This window comes from Sorex araneus, chromosome 6 (genome assembly GCF_027595985.1).
Source record: "Sorex araneus isolate mSorAra2 chromosome 6, mSorAra2.pri, whole genome shotgun sequence".
In the NCBI taxonomy this organism is placed as follows: domain Eukaryota; kingdom Metazoa; phylum Chordata; class Mammalia; order Eulipotyphla; family Soricidae; genus Sorex; species Sorex araneus.
Genome location: NC_073307.1, coordinates 8,643,479 through 8,659,572, shown reverse-complemented (window position 1 = coordinate 8,659,572; position 16,094 = coordinate 8,643,479). Strand labels below are relative to the sequence as shown.

General features: G+C 44.7%; 1 protein-coding gene across 16 annotated transcripts in view; it reads left to right on the top strand.

Moving 5' to 3' along the window:
* CAMK2D (calcium/calmodulin dependent protein kinase II delta) overlaps positions 1 to 16,094 on the top strand; it is a 251,290-nt gene that overhangs the window by 200,033 nt on the left and 35,163 nt on the right. For 3 of the 16 annotated variants that reach the window (XM_055144147.1, XM_055144148.1, XM_055144144.1), the window contains exons 9-15: positions 4,947 to 5,041; positions 6,513 to 6,635; positions 8,407 to 8,490; positions 8,855 to 8,897; positions 11,774 to 11,811; positions 13,081 to 13,113; positions 15,872 to 15,931. In XM_055144147.1, the coding sequence (XP_055000122.1) occupies positions 4,947 to 5,041; positions 6,513 to 6,635; positions 8,407 to 8,490; positions 8,855 to 8,897; positions 11,774 to 11,811; positions 13,081 to 13,113; positions 15,872 to 15,931 (476 nt within the window). The remainder of the gene's footprint in view (positions 1 to 4,946; positions 5,042 to 6,512; positions 6,636 to 8,406; positions 8,491 to 8,854; positions 8,898 to 11,773; positions 11,812 to 13,080; positions 13,114 to 15,871; positions 15,932 to 16,094) is intronic. The other 13 variants (XM_055144151.1, XM_055144146.1, XM_055144155.1 and 10 more) reach the window with 7 other exon arrangements.

Here is a 16,094-nt window from a genome sequence, read left to right as displayed (position 1 = left end):
GAATCTGCTTTTTTAAATATTTGCCAGGTCCAGGCAGTCCGAGCACATGCCAGAGCAGAGCAGATTCCACTATCCAGCCGCAAATCCCTGGGATCAGCAGATGTTGAGTCCTCGCAGGATAGAGCGGAGACCTCGGGGCAAGGCGCCTGGAACCTTTCATTTGCGGGGACATTGGCACTCATCTTGATATTGCTCAGAGATTTATCGAAAACCTAGCCACTTCTGGCTTGCGAAAATAACCAAAAGAGCTAGTAACAAGTGGCTTTGCTTTTCTTGTGTTTGGTTTTGGGGCCACGCCTGGCGGCGCTCAGGGCTGACTCTGGCATTACTCCTGATGGTGCTCACAGGATGATACAGTACTGTACCAGGGATCGAACCAAGACTGTGCCTTCTGTCCTGTGCCATCTTTCTGGCCCAAGTTGCCTTGTTCTTATATAGCAGCTATAGACGTTCTTCCTCCTGTCCCTCCCCAGGCACTGCTGACTTAGGCATTCGTAGCTGGTACCCATCTAATACAGGAATACCCGCTTACATGTTCTTTCATCCCACAGTACGTGCATATTTTGAAAAATAACTTCTTATCTTGCTGGCCCTTGAACCTCAGGATCTTAGTTCTACCAATTGGCCTTCTACATCACAGCGTGTTCATTGAACACTTTGCTCTTATAAGAAGATGAAGAGCCACTTTTACATCCTGGAGTTAATCATACTTTTCTCAATTCTGAAGTATTTTAGAAAAACCCATCCTATGTCCTTTACAACTTAGTAAAGTCTTAATGGGTGTCTTGTGAGATTGTTCCATTGACTTCCCACTGATTTCTCAGAGTTTTTTTTTTCAACTTTACATCTCCCTCTCCTTTCATAGAACAGCCTTTAGGATGTTTTAATCTTTTATATGATGATTGAAACTATAATTTTATGACTTTAACTTTTAACCAATTTTGGATGTTCTTGATAATGTAGTCTCTCCGCCTCACCAGGATTCAGTGCTTCTCAGCTCATTAATCAAACATCTCTAGCATCTCTCAAGCACAAATATATACATAGATAATGAAAACTAGGTTTAGCTTCCATTTGTAAATGTTACATGGAACTGAGTGCTAGGATAGTTGTGGGGTTTTTTTTTAACTCTGCTATGCAGAATTCCAAACATATCCAAGTACAGATGATTGCATAATGAATGGAAGGGTAATCTTAGTTCATCTACTCATTTCTCCATGCTCAAATTGTTTTGGTTAAATCCAAATGTCTTAGCAATACATTGACAATTTATGTTTATGTCTAGGGCTCTTTTTATACCCTAACAAGGATCAGGGAAATAGCTCAAGTCGTAGAGCACATGCCTCACATATGTGAGGTCCCGAGTTTGATTCCTGGTACCACAAGACTCTTGAACACTGCTGGTCTCGCTCTAGTGAGCCCCCGAAACCATAATGCTGTTCCAGGCACCCCAGACCCCAGAACACTGCTGGTTGTGTTATATTTCGTTTTAAGGATGGAAGGGATCAATCCTGTTGAAACGCAGGAGACCATATCAGGAGCCTGAGATCAAATTCAGTTCAGTCACATGCAAGGCAAGTGCCTTACCCACTGCACTACCTCTTCAGCCCCCTATTAAAATTTTTAATGACAGCTGCTTAAAATCACTAGATGGCAAGTAATTTTTACTCCTTGGTCTCATCTTACATGGTAGATGTAAGATGAGTTCAGTCTCTTAAGCCTCTTTCAGTGTGCAGATTCTGTGTCTCCCTCATGCATCACCCTTCATTTCTCTCTCTTTGTTTTTCCATTTATTTCTTCAAGAAATTCTTGCTTCCCACACAGAACTCCTACAGAAACCCCAGTCACCATCTCTGCATGCTGTTTACACTGCAAGGAACCAGGATGCCTCCAAGAAATGCTTGGTCATAAATATGGACCTGGGAAAGTTGAGGGGCCACTGATGTAGCTCAATGGTAGAGCACATATTCTGCATGTAAGACAGAGAGAGAGGGGATATATATATATATATATATATATATATATATATATATGTGTGTGTGTGTATATATATATATATATATATATATATATATACAGTGAGAGAGAGAAGAGGTGGGGCAGAAGTATAAGACTATCCATGAGTATTTTGTAGTAACAGAAAGAAAAGAATCTATTGTGTTAAGTCCACAGAACAGTAATTAACAGAAAATCTGTAATGACTGCAATGAAATGTGATAGTTTAGAATCTCCAACACTTATGCTGTATCATCATCATCATCATCATCATCATCATCATCATCATCATCATCATCCCATTGATTATCAAATCTCTCGAGCGGTCTCAGTAACGTCTCCATTCGTCCTAGCCCTGAGATTTTAGAAGCCTCTCCTTACCCATCCTTCCCAAGGATGACACATTGGAGGCTCTTTCAGGGTCAGGGAAGTGAGGCCCAGCATTGTTACTGGTTTTGGTATACGAATACACCACGGGGAGTTTGCAAGGCTCTCCCATGTGGGCAGGAAACTTTCAGTAGCCTGCTGGTTCTCCCAGAAGGAGAATTAGGCTATAAGATGTCGCCATAATTTGCCATAATTTGTCTAAAAGTTTGGATTTGGGGGGTACAGAGCCTTCTCTGAAAGGGCCAGTGTGGGAATCTCCCTGCTTTGACAGTGATTCCTGGGGCCTGGCTGCCTGGGAGCCCCCCGACCCAGAGAAGGGCCAGGAGAGTGTCAGCCTGGCAGTGAGAAGACAGCCTGGAACTCCCAAGAGCATCTGCTCCAGCTGCCGAGAGTGTCACTCCCCATCCGGTCAGGAAAGGATCCAGTTTCCACCCTGACTGTGCCCATTTCCCGCAAGTTTTCTTCTTTAGCTCCTAACCCAGGTGTTGGCTACAATGCCTTGGCTGCGGCCTCCTTTCCTGCCTGTGCCCTGGGAACCAGACCCAGAAGCGTCATCACCCAGGGGCATCTGCCACATCTGAGAGGTAGAGGGGATGTGAACGTGATCGTAAGTGAAAGCACGTTCCGTCTACTGGAGTGGACTATGAGAGAGAAACATCGTACGCCACTGGGAGCCAAATTTATTACATATTTTCCTATTTCTTTTGATGGCTCCACAGTGGTGAAATGGCTTTGTCTTGATGTAAAAGTTTTCTTGGGCCTTTGAAAGTGTTGCTTCAAATGCTTCATCCTGGCAGTAGTTCAGAGGACTTTAAAAATGCCTTGTAGGGCTGGAGCAATATTACAGCAGGTAGGGTGCCTGCCTTACTGACCCACCTTTGATTACCGGCACCACATATGGTCCCTTGGGCCCACCAGGAGTGATCCCTGAACATAGAACCAGGAGTAAGTCCAGAGTACCACTGAGTGTGCCCCCCCACCAAAAAAAAAATAAGTGCCTTTGAGCTGTATTTTCCTGCAGACAGGCTGGGAGATTAAATTACTGTTTATAAACCATTTCAGTGCCAGTGACCTAAAAGATACCAGACTAGGCTGGAGACACAGTGTATTTGCCTTACATACAGGCACCCCGGGTTTAATCCCCAAGCGCTGCTTACCATCTCCTGATCTTCGCCAGGAGTTATCCCGAGCACAGAGCCAGGAGTAAGTCCTGAGCACCACCAGGTGTGGCCCCAACGCAGACAAACAAATAAATAAATAAATGATACCAAGACTGATGGATAGGAAGCCGGGGACGCCTCTGCAACACAGAAAGCCAGGAAAACGTGCGGGGGATGGCCACAGGCAGGGTGGGATCCGGATACTTTCCTAACAGGGTGTGGAGCGACACTGCTAGGTAGCCAGAGCAGAGGCACTGGGGAGCCCCGGGCTGCCTCCAGCTCCGCTCCGGGAGGAAGGAGTGTTCAGGGCGGGAGCGAAGGCTGAGAGTAGAAGGTAGAAGGTTGTTAGGGCCCCAGACTCCACCCCTGGCATCAGATGGCCTGGGAAGCACTTCCAAGTGGCCCGTTTTTTACAAGTCTTTCGGGCACAGCAGACAAAGGCGTGCCTGTCTTCGTGTCTCCTGGGTCTCTCTGGGTTATGGGGACACAGGAAGAGAAATCCTACCCGGGGAGGCCCAGGCAATGGCAGACCTTCCTCTGGGTGGGCAGCTACACAGTGCATCAGGGCTAGGGAGACGAGCACTGCACAGAGGAGCAGGGAGCCAACAGCAGCTCCCAGGAGACGTGCAAACTGCGGATAAGATTGGAACACAAGTTAAAGCCTGTGAATGACTTTAAAAAAAGTTAGTTACACATTTAAAGGTCTAATTTGCAAAGAATATTTATGAAGATGAATTGTATCACAAAGAAATTCTAAGTATTTCCCAGAAACGTGTGTGCCATTTTCTTTTTCATTTTCCCTCGTCTGTAATACCCTTCTGTAGTGTCCCAACGGTGTCGCTTTAATGAAAAACGCTATGATTAAAGACCAAGATCACTGAGGAGAGGAGTGCTGTCGTCTCCTCGGCTCCCTGGGGTTGAGAGCAGGTCCCTGCAGCCTCCTCACACCGGCAGGACCGGCACCTGTCCTGCGTGCCCGCCCACACACTGGCAGTTTGAACCTTGGTGGTGGATCTACAGCTGAGCGCTGGGAATAGTCCTTGGAGCCGTGGTTGGGGGCCAGTGACTTAGAGCCTAATTTACGATCTGGCCAGCGCTGGCCCGAAGATTGGCTGAGAGAAAGAACATGCTCCGCCTTCCCACCCCTCACCTGCAGACACCAGAGTCACACAGAACCTGCACAGATAAGAGTTCATGACGAACAGTCGGGCTCGGAGGAAGAAAGTGACCCCGAGTGACAGATGGATCCGGACCTGAGCTGAGAGTCTGCTGTGCCTTTCAGGAACTCTGGTCCCTGCACCGGGCGGTCACCTACTCTGACTCCAGTCTCCGGGATTTTCGGACACTCCAGTTTCCTTTGTGTGAATATCGACTCACAGTTCATTGTTCTGTCTCGCTCTCCAGGTGTCATTCTTTACATCCTCCTGGTGGGCTACCCACCCTTCTGGGATGAAGACCAGCACAGACTCTATCAGCAGATCAAGGCTGGAGCTTACGATGTACGTAATAAACTTCCAATCCCTTTATCTCAGGGGGGTTGGACTTATGGAATTGACCAAAAACTAGATTTTTTTCCACCCCACTACTATTTTGGTTATCATTTCCACCATTTCCCTTCCTGTTTTCCTCTCTCTAGGGGAAAAGGAGATGAAGACTAGAAAACGGTGCACATAGGTTCAGTTTGCATTTCCTTTTAGCTCAGTTTCTCTAAAGACTGAGAGGAAAACAGTTTGAAGCCTCTCTGAGGATGTTGCCTTTCAAAACATTTAGATCTTAGTGCATTTTATTTATTTACATATATATATTTTTGGCTTTGGGGGTAACACCTGGCGATGCTCGGGGATTGCTCCTGGCTCTGCACTCAGGAATTTCTCCTGGCGGTACTCCGGGAACCATATGGATGCCAGATATACAACCTGGGTCAGCCAAGTGCAAGGCAAATGCCCTACCTGCTCTACTATCACTCTGGCCCTGATCTTGGTGCATTTAAAAACAGTGAAATGGAAAGGTGACTGCCGTAGCGATGATCATGGCCGGTTTTGTTGACCTCTTTTCCAAAATGCCTACCCTGCATTTTAAATTTCAGTACCAACAATACTGAGTAATCCATTTGTCAAATGGAGCATGGTTCCATTCTGTGTTTTTGGACCTGTTGAATCTTGCCTCACTAGTGAGTTTCTGTGCAAGCTTTCATCTGAGGAAGGGTTTGCACCCAAGTATCTTAAGCTTACCATCTGAATACATTTCACTGATCTTCAGAAAATATTCAGTTTGTTATTTAGAAACTCATATGATGTAAATACTTATTTCTCAACCCATCCAGAATAGAATTTCTGCTGAACCATTGTATATCTACCTACCTACAAAAGATTACAAAGAAGAGTTAGGATTATTTGTGTGGGTTTGGCTCCGGTGAACCCGCTGAGGTAATGAGTGAGGTGCAGAGGCTTTTGCCCTCTGCTTCCCCTTCACAGCAGCACTCCAGACAGCTGAATCAAAGGTCGGTTCTGACTGGGGACTGAAGCTGTCACCTTCCAATTATTGTCTGTGCACTCTGAAAGTACATCATGCATTCTTTTGGACCTTGACACCCCAGCATAATGACATATTTTTATGTGACATGCTTTCAGCTTTGGATTTATCGTAAAACACTTTTTTTTTTTGGAAGAGTGAGTGCATACACTTCATTTTTGGATCAAAGTGAAGATCCCCCTCAGAGAACTGGAATACAGTTTATTCTCTAAATGCTAAAAGGAAAGGTGTTTGTCATAGATCATATGCAGTTCCTCTGTTCAGGGGGTAATCAGTATCAAGACGGAGGGATATTAATTTCTCCACAGACACAATTTAACTTAAAGTAATTCATGGCAAAATTCGCCATTTAGGAACATAGTAAATTTATTCGCCACTTCCCTGGCCAACTGAAAGAATCCGTGTTTTAAATTCTTTTCTAAATTTTTGTTCTGGAAGTTTCCATCCCCGGAGTGGGACACGGTGACTCCTGAAGCCAAAGACCTCATCAATAAGATGCTGACCATCAACCCTGCCAAGCGTATCACAGCCTCGGAGGCACTTAAGCACCCGTGGATCTGCGTAAGTGTCACTCTACAAAGACCAGAGGAGCTTGGGGAGGATTTATGTGCTCTACTGTCACTGTCCCTGTCATCCCATTGCTCATCGATTTGTTCGAGCGGGCACCAGTAACGTCTCTCATTGTGAGACTTATTGTTACTGTGTTTGGCATATCCAGTACGCCACGGGTAGCTTGCCAGGCTCTGCCATGCGGGCTCAATACTCTCAGTAGCTTGCCGGGCTCTCCGAGAGGGGCGGAGGAATTGAACACGAGTCGGCCGAGTGAAAGGTGAACGCCCTACCGCTGTGCTACCGCTCCAGATCTATGTGCTCTAAATGATTTTTTTTCGTGGATTAGAAATCACTTTTGCAGAATAAGACGAAACTCAAAATGAATCGATTTTTGTAGATAGTTAACCTCCCCCTAAAGTATAATGGTATTTTTTAAAGATATTTAGCCCGCTTCCCCCATTATAAGGTATAAAGGCTATTTCACGTAGCAATGTGATCACTAAATATTGCTTGTACTAGCACAAGGAATGAGTATCCTATCACTTACTAGCCATAAACAGAGACTAAACAATTAGCTCTCGGATGAACTCTATCCCAGAAGGAAAGAGCACAGAGTTCCATCCCATCTCATCGAGAAATTTATAAAAAGAATAGGTTTAGGAAACTGAGAATCGGGTTTTTGACAATGACTATCAGAAATCGAATCTACTTTAAAAGTCACAGTCACTGTCACTGTCATCCCGTTGCTCATCGATTTGCTCGAGCAGGCACCAGTACGTCTCCATTGTGAGACTTGTTGGTACTGTGTTTGGCATATCAAATACGCCACGGGTAGCTTGCCAGGCTCTGCCGTAATGTGACAGTTGGCATAGAAATGTACAGATTTCAGTAAATTTCCAGGAATGAGCATCAACTTTGGGCCAATAAAGATGGACCCAAACAGCCCAGCAGCACTGCCCAGCAGAGGTGAGCAGAGGTCACTGGGGAAGCTGCCAACGCTCATCTCTGTTCTCTCGGTAGCCAGAGGCCACAGCCTCGTCCCAGGAAGCCTGGGTAGATTCCGCCTCTCACTGCACGACTGTGTGGGAGGCAGTGGTCCCCCCTTCACTGTCAGGGTCTCGCTCCTGACCCTGCATGGTCTGCAACGAGCCTTGATCGGGAACCAGTCAGCTGTTCAGAGGCCGCATTCGCGTCGCTCTCATTACAGCTGTTCTATCTTAATGTTGATCACTTACTGTGCCTGATGCATGAATTCATCATAGATATGGCTGCTGGCAGCTGTAACTGGCTCTGAGCCATACATCTATGCACATGCATTTTTCCCTTCGACGGGCATGCCTATGATAAATTTAACACAACCCCTCAGACATGAGCGATGCTCGTTCCTGCAAGCCCACTGTCGGGCAAACACCGGGGACAAAGATTTGATGAAGTTGAGACTGGCTGCTGGTCTATTGTCTCTACCCAAAATATAAAACTTGTAGAATAGGTGGAGATGCACAAATAGCAGCATAAACTTGCAAATGGCAGAGATATTTTTGCAGTACCATCTTTTCACATAAGACATTGTACTTTTTATAATTTTTTTTTGAAGCCATACCCAGCCATACTCCTGATGGGCCCAAAGCGACCGTATGGGGTGCCTGGGATTGAACCTGGTTGGCCGCATGCCAGGCCAGCGCCCTGCCTGCTGTCCCCTAGCTCCCACCCACTTCAGACTTTTGAATGGCTCGGCCTGTTTGCCGTCTCCTCTCCTCACCGTCTCTTTCTCCTCTTCCAGCAACGCTCCACTGTGGCTTCCATGATGCACAGGCAGGAGACCGTGGACTGCTTGAAGAAATTCAACGCACGAAGAAAACTGAAAGTAAGACATTCGCTATTGATGGGGGACTTGAGGCTGCCGGGAGAGCAAATGTGGGGAAGGCTGTTAGAGTCTGAGGCTGGGTCCTGAGACCCAGGGAAATAGAGGCTGGAATTCAGCTTCCAGGAAGCGAGGGTTCCTACCGGAACGGGGGTCCAGGGCCTCCGCTTCCAGGATGAGAGGCTGAGTAACGGCCTGGGGGGCAGGTGGCCACACACGTGAAGCCTCTACTCTCGGGAAACCAGAAGGACCAAGATTTCCCTGATTGGAAAGAAGGTGTGGGGGGAGAGCTGTTCTCCCAGACTGTGTACTCCCTGCCGCAGTGGCCTGCGGTGCCAAGGTTAATTTTGTGTTGTCTCTCTGACAGGGCGCCATCTTGACCACCATGCTGGCTACCCGGAATTTCTCAGGTACTCGTGTCAACAACTCTGCTTCTTAGCTTCCGTGTTCAGTTGTCTTAGAGAATCAGGGGCAGGGGACGAGGGGGAATCTAGTAAAACCACTATACTGGGGTGTCAACTGGGTGTCATGAATTCCCCCCGCGGTGGGAGCTGCCATTAGCTGCTGACTGATGCTTCACCCGAATTCCCAAATGCCGCAGGGCTGGGGAGCACCTGAGTTTTGGAAAACTGGGCTCTGTCACCCTAAAGCTTAGCATTCATTGATATTTCAGCAACCAGTAATGTTTAATAAACCACCGTGAGGGAAGAACCCCATACTTAGGCCTGAGTTCTTTGAAAAGTACAGTACTGTCTTGGCTATGGAAATAACCGCTTGGGAAGGTACCTCAACTTACAGGGAACTGTCTAGAAAACCAGCTACAAACTGGCATCAGAGATGTTCCTCAAAATGGTTCCAGACTGAGATCAAGTTTTTGGTGCATCAGGGGCTAAATGAAGCAAAAGCTCCGTTTTCTGTCAGAGGCACTCTCCAAATGAGATATGTGTAGGATTTCCAGAAATCATATGCATTTTTGGAGCCCCCTTAGGTGATAGGTTATTGCAATGGGCAGTTCCTAAATGTCCCCTTTTGGTAACCACTGACCAGTCTCATGGACAGGGAGGAAATAGTCAGCAGACAAGTTGACGCTTGGTGCTCAAAACAGTCGAACAACTGGGCCCAAAATGCCACCCTGTCACTTGGCTTACGTTTGCATTCTGCCGGGTTCTCACTGTTGTTTCCAGTCGTATTGAGTGGTCACCTTTTGTCTCTCTCCCCTTGTATTTAGTTCTGGATACTGTGAACCCCCCTGAGGTTTCCCAAAGCTTCCCCTGAGTATTAAGCACCAACAACAGTATCATGAGTAATACTTCCAGTTGAGGGGCTCTGTTAGTCAACTGTATGTATTTTGTCCAAACTGTTTGGTGTAATAAAACTTTGTGCTGCCTTTGTCAAGTTACCTGTTTTGAGAAGAGTTTATGTAGTTGCCATTTTTCTAGGTGAGTTCAATGTCATCTCATTAGCTATTAACTACTATAGACTCTATGTAAGGAATATTTCACAAGGCCCAGCAATTAGTGAACCCCTAAGAGAATGGTTTGCATAGTATATATTGTTAATGACTAATCTGAAAAAAATTAAATAGAACCCTCTAGAATTGAGATTGTGTCCTTCTACTAAAGTGTTAAATACACTCTTAGGCATAAATCGGGCTAGTATTCAAATATTTACCCATGAAGAGAAGCTGTTTGTTTACTTCATCTTCCTTTCATCATTGTGTAAACTAAAAACTCATAACTAATATGCGAATTTTAAAATCGTTTCTGAATGTGTTAGCATGACAAGCAAACTTCCGTGTTAATCCATCACTCCAGCACCCTCTGAAGTGCCTTAGACTCAGCTCCATCTTGTAGTTGATAGGCATTTTAAGTTTTGAGTATTTTGTTCATTCTGTTTCATTGCCAAACATGCTCTTTAAAGTAATTTGTCCATAACTATATGGTTATAAAGTTGTTTTTATTTTTTTCTTTTCTCCCTTTATGTGGAATGTATTTCTTGTGAGGTAAGGTGAACAGTAACCAAAAGGGCATTTCTGCATCTCCCAGGCCCGACCGCTGCTTACCCAGATCATTGTCTTCTCTTTGCTTGCTCTTGCAATTGGTTATTCTGAGTTCGCTTTCTAACCTATTAACTGCCACAGGATTTACTTAACATTGCTTTAGAGCTCCAGGCAAATGCCATTCTAGCTAAGGCCACTATTCTTACAATCCTGATTAACGATAATGTAATAGCTTTGATGCTAAAGACTAAGTAAAATTAACTTTTGTGTCTCTCTTAAAGAAATTTAAAATGATACCAAAGTGGTATCAAAATAATGCCCCCCATTGGTGTCAGGAAATTACATGTTCATTGTAGCTAGGTGCTCAATTCTCTTAGAGCTAGGTGTTCGTTTCAGTTGCCACATCCTATGCCGATATTATATAATTAGCATTAAGTAGAAGCATAAGTGTGTACTTTGTTCTGCATATTTGTGAATGTTCTACTCTTGGCATACTAGTTATGTTATGGACAGTTATGTAATCTGTTCACTGCGTGTGTCCCCATTCATAAGTATATTTTTTAAAGGATTATTTCACCTTTGCATGTATTCAAGACATTCAGTAAAAGGCAAAAATGAGGTCTCATACAAAGTCATGTACTCTAGGACTTCTCTGACATTTGAAGCATAAAAGAACGCACAATGCTTCTTTTGTAAGGGCCAGATGCTAAGCACTGAAAAAATTTGCTCTAATTCAACAACATAGCACTTCATTTTAAATAGTTATTGATACTTTTAGCAAAAAAAAAAATCAAACAATCTGATCTTAAGAAGAAACTCTCTAGCCAGAGCAAATTCTCACCAATGAGTTTGTTTCAAACCTCGAAAGAGGCAAACTTCCGTGGCAGAACTGACATGACCCCACACTGGTGTGAATGAACATGTAATCCAATCTGTCAGCTGATGTCTCAAGATGGAAATCAACTTTCTGGATTAAAAATGCATAGTCCAGTTAAAGTTCCAGTATCCTTTTCGAATCCAACAGAGAAGTAAAGGTCCAGTGACTTAACTGGCCAAGCGTTCGAGTTCATGCTACGAACTAAATAAGAATTTAGTTCTAAATTTGATGTGGCAAAACCAAGAAAAGTGATACTGCATTTCACTGTCCTGTAAGCTCGCGCTCATCAGTGTGACCTTGGTAACTTGGCGTATGTCAGCCATTACTCAGCGAAGGTGGTAGAAGGAAACATTTGGTGACCCCATTTCGACCTAACAATGCACTAACCTGGTATCACTCTCATTTTACAGCAGCGAAGAGTCTGCTGAAGAAACCAGATGGGGTAAAGGTAAGTTCGCCAGATGCTTGATCATGTTCAGAAGTTAACTCTTCAGTCCTAGGTGTTTGCTACTTTTTTTTTTAAGTCCCTGATAAATGTTGCCAGTTCCAGTATAAAATTCAGTACCCCAAGATAAGCATATATTCCCTAAGGAATGGATATCAAACATGACAAAATAACACTTTCATATGGAGTTGGTATAAAACTGAATATCTCACTCAGTTTTACTAGAGTTCTAAACCCTAGACTTTTCGTGGTAACTTGAAAACTATGAAAACTGCTTTTCCAAGTAGTTATGCCATGTTCTTGAAGTCTGCTGCAATGCAGAGGCTGAAAAATCCTAAATTATTGGGCTTGGGCAAATAAATGTCAAATGATGAACTGCTTCTGCTTATATAGTTTTCCCAAGGTCGTCACTCCCCCTGTATATCTGTCATAAGCCTTGAAAGAAGCTCAAGAAGGATAATTTGAACAATCAGAACTTTTTTGAAGACAGATAACAGCCCAATATTTTGACTTTCTTAAAATCATACAGCTTATTTTCTATCAACTTTGATTTTGTTTCCTGGGAATTTACCTTTGATTGAACATTGCATTACCTTTGTTGTCTTTCCGGAGAATTTTCTAAAGTGCTTTATTCTTTTAATCCTTTTCTTTCTCTTCCCATGGCAGATGCAAACTTTCCTCATGAATACTTCACCATTCTTGGGAAATAGTTAATAGCCTAATATTTGAACTTGACCCAAAATCAGCTGGTCCATGCCCTTGGCAAATACGGACATAGACAGCATATTGGTCATTTGTGTTCAAGATCAGTCATTTCTGCTCCACCTGTCTGCGTGTGGTGGGGAAGTTTCCAGAGCTGTGTGGACCTTGTGTTTTCCCTTAAGATGCCCTCGAGCTTGTTTTCCTCAATTTGTAGTGCTCTCTTCTCTCTTCCCAGTTTATTCCACTCCAATCCCGATGATGATCATTTATGCCTGCCTTTCTCCCCACGTTTCACCAGTGGAAACTGTCGAGTTGCAAATTTTCCAAATGTTTCAGTCTCCTGAGTTTTTTCTGTGCTGTTCACAGAGGCAGAGCACACAGGTGCTATGGATAAATTTGTTTTCACTAAGATTTTGATAGGAAGAAATATTTCCAGAACATATTTCTTCCAGTCAACCTACAGCTCCCCTTTAAAGACAGACTTGCCCTGTGCTCCATGCTTTGATGCTCTCAAATTTCAACCGGTCATATTTGTTTTTCTTTTCCTTTCTCCTTGACTGGTCAATTCAGAAAAGGAAATCCAGCTCGAGTGTTCAGATGATGGTGAGAACCTTTATCTGCCAGATTTCTTCTCCCATGAAAACTCACACATAGGGCTTACAAAAATCTCATAGGCCTATGTTAGTGTGAGTAGAAAAAGTATAGTTATGTGACAGGTCGGAGTTAATCAAAACACAGTGCTAGTGTTCACAAAGTCATGACTAGTTTTTTGAAAACTCTATTTTTTTTAAATTACATAAAAGTTTGGAGCCAGAGAGATCATTTCTTGATCATGAAAGATGTGACCCCAAATTAATAATATTAAAAATGTCATACCCTGGGCCAGAGTGACAGCACAGTGGGTAAGGTGTTTGCCTTGCAGTCGGTTGACCTGAGTTCAATCTTCGGCATCCCATATAGTACCCCGAGTACTACCAGGAGTAATTCCTGAGTGCAGAGCCAGGAGTAACCCCTGAGCATCGCTGGGTGTGACCCAAAAAAAAAAAGGAAGAAAAAAATTTTATACCCTCATATATATTCTGACACAGCTGAATTTTCTCCTTGAAACTAAGAAGTGAAAAAAACACGATTCTTTTACAGTAATAATCAGATTGACTAAAATAATTGATTCACTGTGAAATTTACTAATAGTGATAGATGATATACTAGTGATTTTTTTCCAGTGGATCCATTTTAGTGGAGCTCTTCTAGAAGAAAATGGAATATCTTTTCCAGGCCTCGTTAGAATATTTCGGGGAATCATTAGAGAGAGAGAATCAAATTAGATAGTTGAGAGAAAGCCCCTTTTAGCCTTAATTTAGAAATTCTACCAGTAAATGACTGTTACGAGTACCTTCTCAATTTCTCCTAAATTATTAAACTAATTTTAACAGTGACGGAAAACAAATGTAAAGTGCCCATTTAAACAGTACCACTAAACAGGATGCACTCACCAGCCGCCCACGAAGGCAGATGGTTGGGTCAGGGCAGCCACGGAAGGAGAGGAGGCTGGCAGCGTGTCTCGGTGTGTACAGAGACATGCGTGCATGCGTGTGCACGCTCACGCAGCCAGCCTGTGCACACGAGACGTTTTCACTAACCTAACGAAGTTCTTGGCGAGTACATCCTAGCTGGGCAAAAAGGCAAATCGTCCTCAAAGCAGAAACCCCGACCTCAGCATACTCCCTTTACTCCTCTGATAAACAGTGCCCCGGAGCCCGCTAGCTACGTGTGGGACTCCAGCCGTCATTTCCTCGGCTCCCCGGGGGAAGCCCGGCCTCCCCGAGGCCTCAGTCGGGATAGGAGTCTGCGTACGGCCCTCCCCTGTCTCATGTCTCTTATACTAACATAAAGTCTGACTGCGGCTCTATAGAGTTCGTTAAATTCTGGGTACTTGGAAGAAACACTTGAACATCTGAAAAAAATTAGATGTGATGGTTTAACATTTAGAGCGTTTTCTAAGGGAAGGGCACCAATGCTGTCTCCCTTCCCTGCATGTCACACACGGAGCACTGTGTCCCAGCTGACTTAAAAAGTACTAAAACCCAATAACCACAGCAATGTCGACATTAAAAAAAAAAATCACAGACCAAAGTGAATTGCTCTAACCTTCTATCTTCTTCTCAATGCTAATTTCAAGAGATGCACAGGTATAAAATACAAAATGAAAGGATAGCCAGAAATCCAAACAATTAAATGCATTTTGGGGGCAGTCATTTGTTTCCTTATGTTTCTTTTCAGCATAGATGAAGGAACATTTAGACTATACTATCGTATATCAAATATATTCCCTTTTGGGGCTGGAGCAATAGCACAGCGGGTAGGGCGTTTGCCTTGCACGCGGCCGACCAGGGTTCAATTCCCAGCATCCCATATGGTCCCCTGAGCACCACCAGGAGTAATTCCTGAGTGCAGAGCCAGGAGTAACCCCTGTGCATCGCCAGGTGTGACCCAAAAAGCAAAAAGTAAATAAATAAATAAAATATAAAATATATTCCCTTTTGACAATGTACAAAGCATCTAGATGATAGAATGCCAGAAAATGAATGTGAATTTGTATTTGTCGATAACCCCAGTGCAAATTCTGTCATGTGTGACTTAAAATGACAGTTGATGGTAAGCAATTTAGGGTACCCCCACAAGCTGTAGGCCAGCGCTGTCCTCTCCTCTCTCTGCTCTGCGGGCCCTTTGTCATACTTACCTCAGGTGCCTTCCAGCCCCTGTGGCTCCATCCTGGCAATGGGCTCACCACTGAGGCCGCCCGCAGTGGTGTTAAAGCAAGAGAAAGCGTTCACCTGCCCCGTCTCCACTGCCAGCAGGAATACTTCCACCACCAACAGCCTGCTTCTCCCCAAGACACTTGTCCACTCACAGTGTTAACCAGGGGGTCCACCTGCCCGTGTCCAGCTGAGGATGTTTCTGAAAGGAGACCCGGACTCGACCCTTAGGAAAACCAACCGAAAGGCGAGAATAAATGAGGAGGTCTCAGCCTGTGGTTGCGTCCGTGCTGCGCCCCTGGGGGCACCCTGGGTAGAGATGTGAGGACCCAGGCTAGGGGGAGCGTGAGGGTGCGGGCTGGACACTGGGGACAGGCTCGGTGGCTTTCACTGCGCGCGCTGACACCGGGTCTGTGTGCGGAGAGGAAGTCACCTGGCCCACGTGGTCATCCCCTGGCCTGTGTGTGAGCCCGGGGCCACTGCACCTTCCCCCGGAGCCCATGGTGGTGTTCACGCCGATCCCTCCCTGTAGACACGCTGCGTGTAGAGACATCGGGTACCCAGGGGTTTAAGGCATCTCTGTTTCTATTTTCTGCAACCTACAGATAAACAACAAAACCAACGTGGTAACCAGCCCCAAAGAAAATGTCCCTACCCCGGCGCTGGTATACCTCCACTCTTTGTAACCCTTCTTCGGTTCTTGACTGGGGTTTTCTTTTTCTTTTCTTTTCTTTCCTTTTCTTTTCCTGTTTGTTTCTCTCATCTGCTTTCACTCTATCGATACATACGTATATAAAGATTTCGTTGGGTTTTGTTTTCGCTTCCTTC